At 29.5% G+C, this 3,663-nt stretch overlaps 1 protein-coding gene across 1 annotated transcript in view; it reads left to right on the forward strand.

Moving 5' to 3' along the window:
- LOC105119351 (probable envelope ADP,ATP carrier protein, chloroplastic) overlaps positions 1-2,861 on the forward strand; it is a 5,979-nt gene extending 3,118 nt beyond the window's left edge. Inside the window, exons 9-10 of the mRNA XM_011017478.1 lie at positions 2,373-2,498; positions 2,592-2,861. Coding sequence (XP_011015780.1) covers positions 2,373-2,498; positions 2,592-2,861 — 396 coding nt within the window. The remainder of the gene's footprint in view (positions 1-2,372; positions 2,499-2,591) is intronic.
- Positions 2,862-3,663: the final 802 nt, after the last annotated feature.

Raw genomic sequence — 3,663 nt, forward strand, 5'->3', positions numbered from 1 at the left:
TGTTCACTTGAGGATCTTAATAGTAGAGATTTCCCTGCGTTCCTAACAGCAGAAACCACTCTCATTTTCGAAAACAGCAGAAACAACATTCTTTGCATACAGAGTTGCGCAATTTTTCTCAGAGTACTGGAGGTGGCATGGAACTGCAGGCATCTACAAGAGCCTTTGATTTAATCAGCGCGAGTGACTTAAAGAAGTGGTAAAGCAAAATAAAATAAGTTTAGGAAAGGCAACTTTATGCCTGCAAAATAATTGCAGTACTGAGATCCATATGGCAAGGTTTTCAGTGTCATTTCCTACAGCTGAACTTAGTTGGAGTAGGTTCTCATGGCATGCTTGTTTTTATTTTTGTTTCACTAGAAACTTACGGGGAAAAGAATTAGAGAAAATTAGACTAGGTAAACTTAAGGAGGAAGGGAGTTGAGACTGTTAGAGGTTTACGAGATTTGTGCCTGTCGCGCGCGGGGTAAAGTTTTTTCAAACATAAAAAAAATATGTGTTAAGGTAAAATCAATGTTTTCAAAGAAGTAAGGGTAATTCACTTAATTAGGTTAAATAAGATTAACAAAAGGTATCAAGAAAATTTTTTGACAATAATGAACTATAAAAAATAGCTAACAAATATCATAATCAAATGAGTTAGTAAATATCATCAAGAGAAAAAAAAAATATCATCAAGAGAAACACATTGTAATATCACAATTAAAAAACACATATCACAATTAAAAAACAACTTGTTAAAACAATTGTAATATCATTATTGTAATATCATTATGAAAGGTTATATAACAACATTGTAACAACATTGAAAGAGATTAAATGCATTATTAGAGCAACATGTAATGAAGATATCATGTTTACCGCACCACAATTAAAAAAAAAACTTGTTAAAACAATTTTAATATTATTGTGAAAGGTTATACAATGATATTAAAAGAGATTAAATGCATTATTAGAGCAATAACATGTAAACCAAATAAGTAAAATATTATGAAATGAACATAATATGTTTATATTTAATTAATTAATTTAATTTAATTCAAAAACAATAATTTTTTAAAAAAAGTTAAATTTAACAAAGAGTGAATAAAAAAGATTCAAGATGACTTAAGATTTTTTCAAAATTAGTGAAAATTTTTATAGAAAGCAAATAAAAGAACATATCCCAAACTCCAATTAAATAAATATTAAAGAATAAAATTTAAAAAACATGAGCTTAAAAAAAATCAAGCAATACAAAGTAAATCTCCTAAACTTGAGTTAATTTTTTAAACTTGTAATTAATAAAATCTTAGACTAAGATTCAATCAAGAAGCTCATTTCCTAATCAATTTAATATTGAAAGATTAAATTTGATATCTAAAAAATTTGTCAAAGTAATACAAATAGAAATTAAAATATTAAAAACTAAATTTGATATAAAAATAAAATTAAATACCGTGGGAAGAAATTAAAAATAAATTCAATTAAAAACAAATTAAAAAAATCATAGATTAAATCTAATGGATGAAAAAAACAGAAGAAAAATAAAATTAAAAAAAAATTAAAATCATTATAAATAAAATAAATAGTAATAAAAATAAGGATTAAATATAAGAAAAAAAATTGAAGAATTATTTTAAAATTTTATAATTCAAACATGAAAATTAAAGAGAAATAAAAAAAATGTTTACACTAAACTGAATGTGCATACACCACAAGCACCGCTTAGAAGTGAAGGGGCTACCAAAACTATTTGACTGTCACCCAAGCAACTACCATTTGACCACAAGATCACCTATACATGTCACCCGAATGAAATGGCTTCATTCCATGCCTCAATCATTTTTTTAATAATATTTATATTTATTCAATTATAAAAAATCAATCATCCAACTTGATAATAACTAAAATATTAGGATGAAAAACCGAAAAAACCCCCGGTCAAAGATTTTTTTTATAATTTAAAAAAAATATAGTCATTATATTGTACTTTAAAAAATAAAAAGTCTAAATAACATGTCATTTTACTATTTTTTATTTTAAATATAAATTAATAATTTTACTGTTTAAAAATATAAAAAAAAAACCTCATATCCCTGATAACCAGGCCAGATATTTTTCCTCATAAAGATAAAATCATAATTTTATTATTATAATCCATGGTGAAGATGGGGTACCAAACAATGGCATTCAGAACACCGTTTCAGTTTTTTATTTATGTTCCCTGTGCATAAACCTCTTTGATAATTGGAAATAATTTTTGGAAAATGAGCTTCATCTCGTATAAACTATTAAGTAGCAGAAAATTAGAGAATTCTCTCTGCATTTTGGGGTTAGGCTGGGGATTTCATTGGTAACAAGCTCAAATCTGGAACCTTTTAAATGTTCAGCGCGCCCCCACCCCCCCGGGGAAAAGATACAGACGCACTCTTCTGAAACTCTATGCAAAGGAGAAGCATTTTCTTGTCATGAACCAGCAAAAAACAGACTTTGAGGTCTTTGTATCATTCAAGGAGGTACTCAAGAGAGCTTTCCAGTGTGTGGCATGCTTGCGGGTTACATGAAATCTGGAAAATTTATTTGATCATCCTGCACAATGCCTTCTGGAGATGGAAGCTAAGTTTGAGAATTTCATCAAGCAGCTAGAGGCAGCAAATAAATCTGAAGCTCCCTCGGGAAATCTCCATCGAAGTATTGGGTCCTGTTTGATTCTCAAACACCAGCAATTGGATTGTCATTTCCATGGTTATTATCAAAAGCCCCCTCTAGCTATGCTTGGCATGCGGCCTCTCCACCAGAAAAGACTTGATGCTGGCATAATTCCGTTTATCAGGCTGCTTCAGAGATGGTCCAGTTGCATGTGTGCTAGTCCTGCTTGAAAAGAACTAGAGATTTGCGAGCAATTTTGCCAGGGGGGATGGTTTCGAAGTTGTTGGCTAGTGGGAAGGTTATAGTCGACTGAGACCCGCTCACCCCCAATGAGAACTAGGGAAAGCATGCTTGGTACGGATCAGCCTACCATTACGAAGAATCTATTTGAAATGTCAATCTAGCCCATCATAAGGTAAGAAGTCAAGAAGCTAAATAAGGCATTGAATGGATTTGTTCGAAGCATTTGGATCAAGATTTATTTCAAGAAAGTTTCAACACATATGGGGTAGCCTATAATCAGATATAATTCATGTGTGAGAATGACTTACTCAACCCCCAACTTGGGTCTAAGGTCGGCGGTATAATTTGACAACCTTGTTTGAACAACTTTTCATATTCTACAAGGAAAAAGATAGGTGAGACAATTAATTTTAACATTATCAAAATATTTTAGTAGAGTATTATTGGAGTTTCCATATTTTACAAGGAAAGGGTAAGCATTTAATTCTAACATTTGTAAGAATATTTTGGTAGAATATTTTCACAATAGCAATTATAAAGATTTTCATATTTATTTATAAGAGTGAAGGTTGACATACATTTAAATCGGTTTTGAATTGATTTTTTTAATAGATAATTTTATATTAACAAGTATAAATTTTTATCCAATCATTAGATTAGGTTAAAATTTTACGATCTAGAGACCTTTTTTTATATATTGTTAAAATTTTATAATGATAAAAAATCAGAAAAGTCTTGTAATAAGATCCAAAAGTTATTGTGCAGTATTTGTATTAAATTCTTAATTGA

The sequence above is a fragment of the Populus euphratica genome, unplaced genomic scaffold, assembly GCF_000495115.2.
Source record: "Populus euphratica unplaced genomic scaffold, PopEup_1.0 scaffold2841.1, whole genome shotgun sequence".
NCBI classification, from domain to species: domain Eukaryota; kingdom Viridiplantae; phylum Streptophyta; class Magnoliopsida; order Malpighiales; family Salicaceae; genus Populus; species Populus euphratica.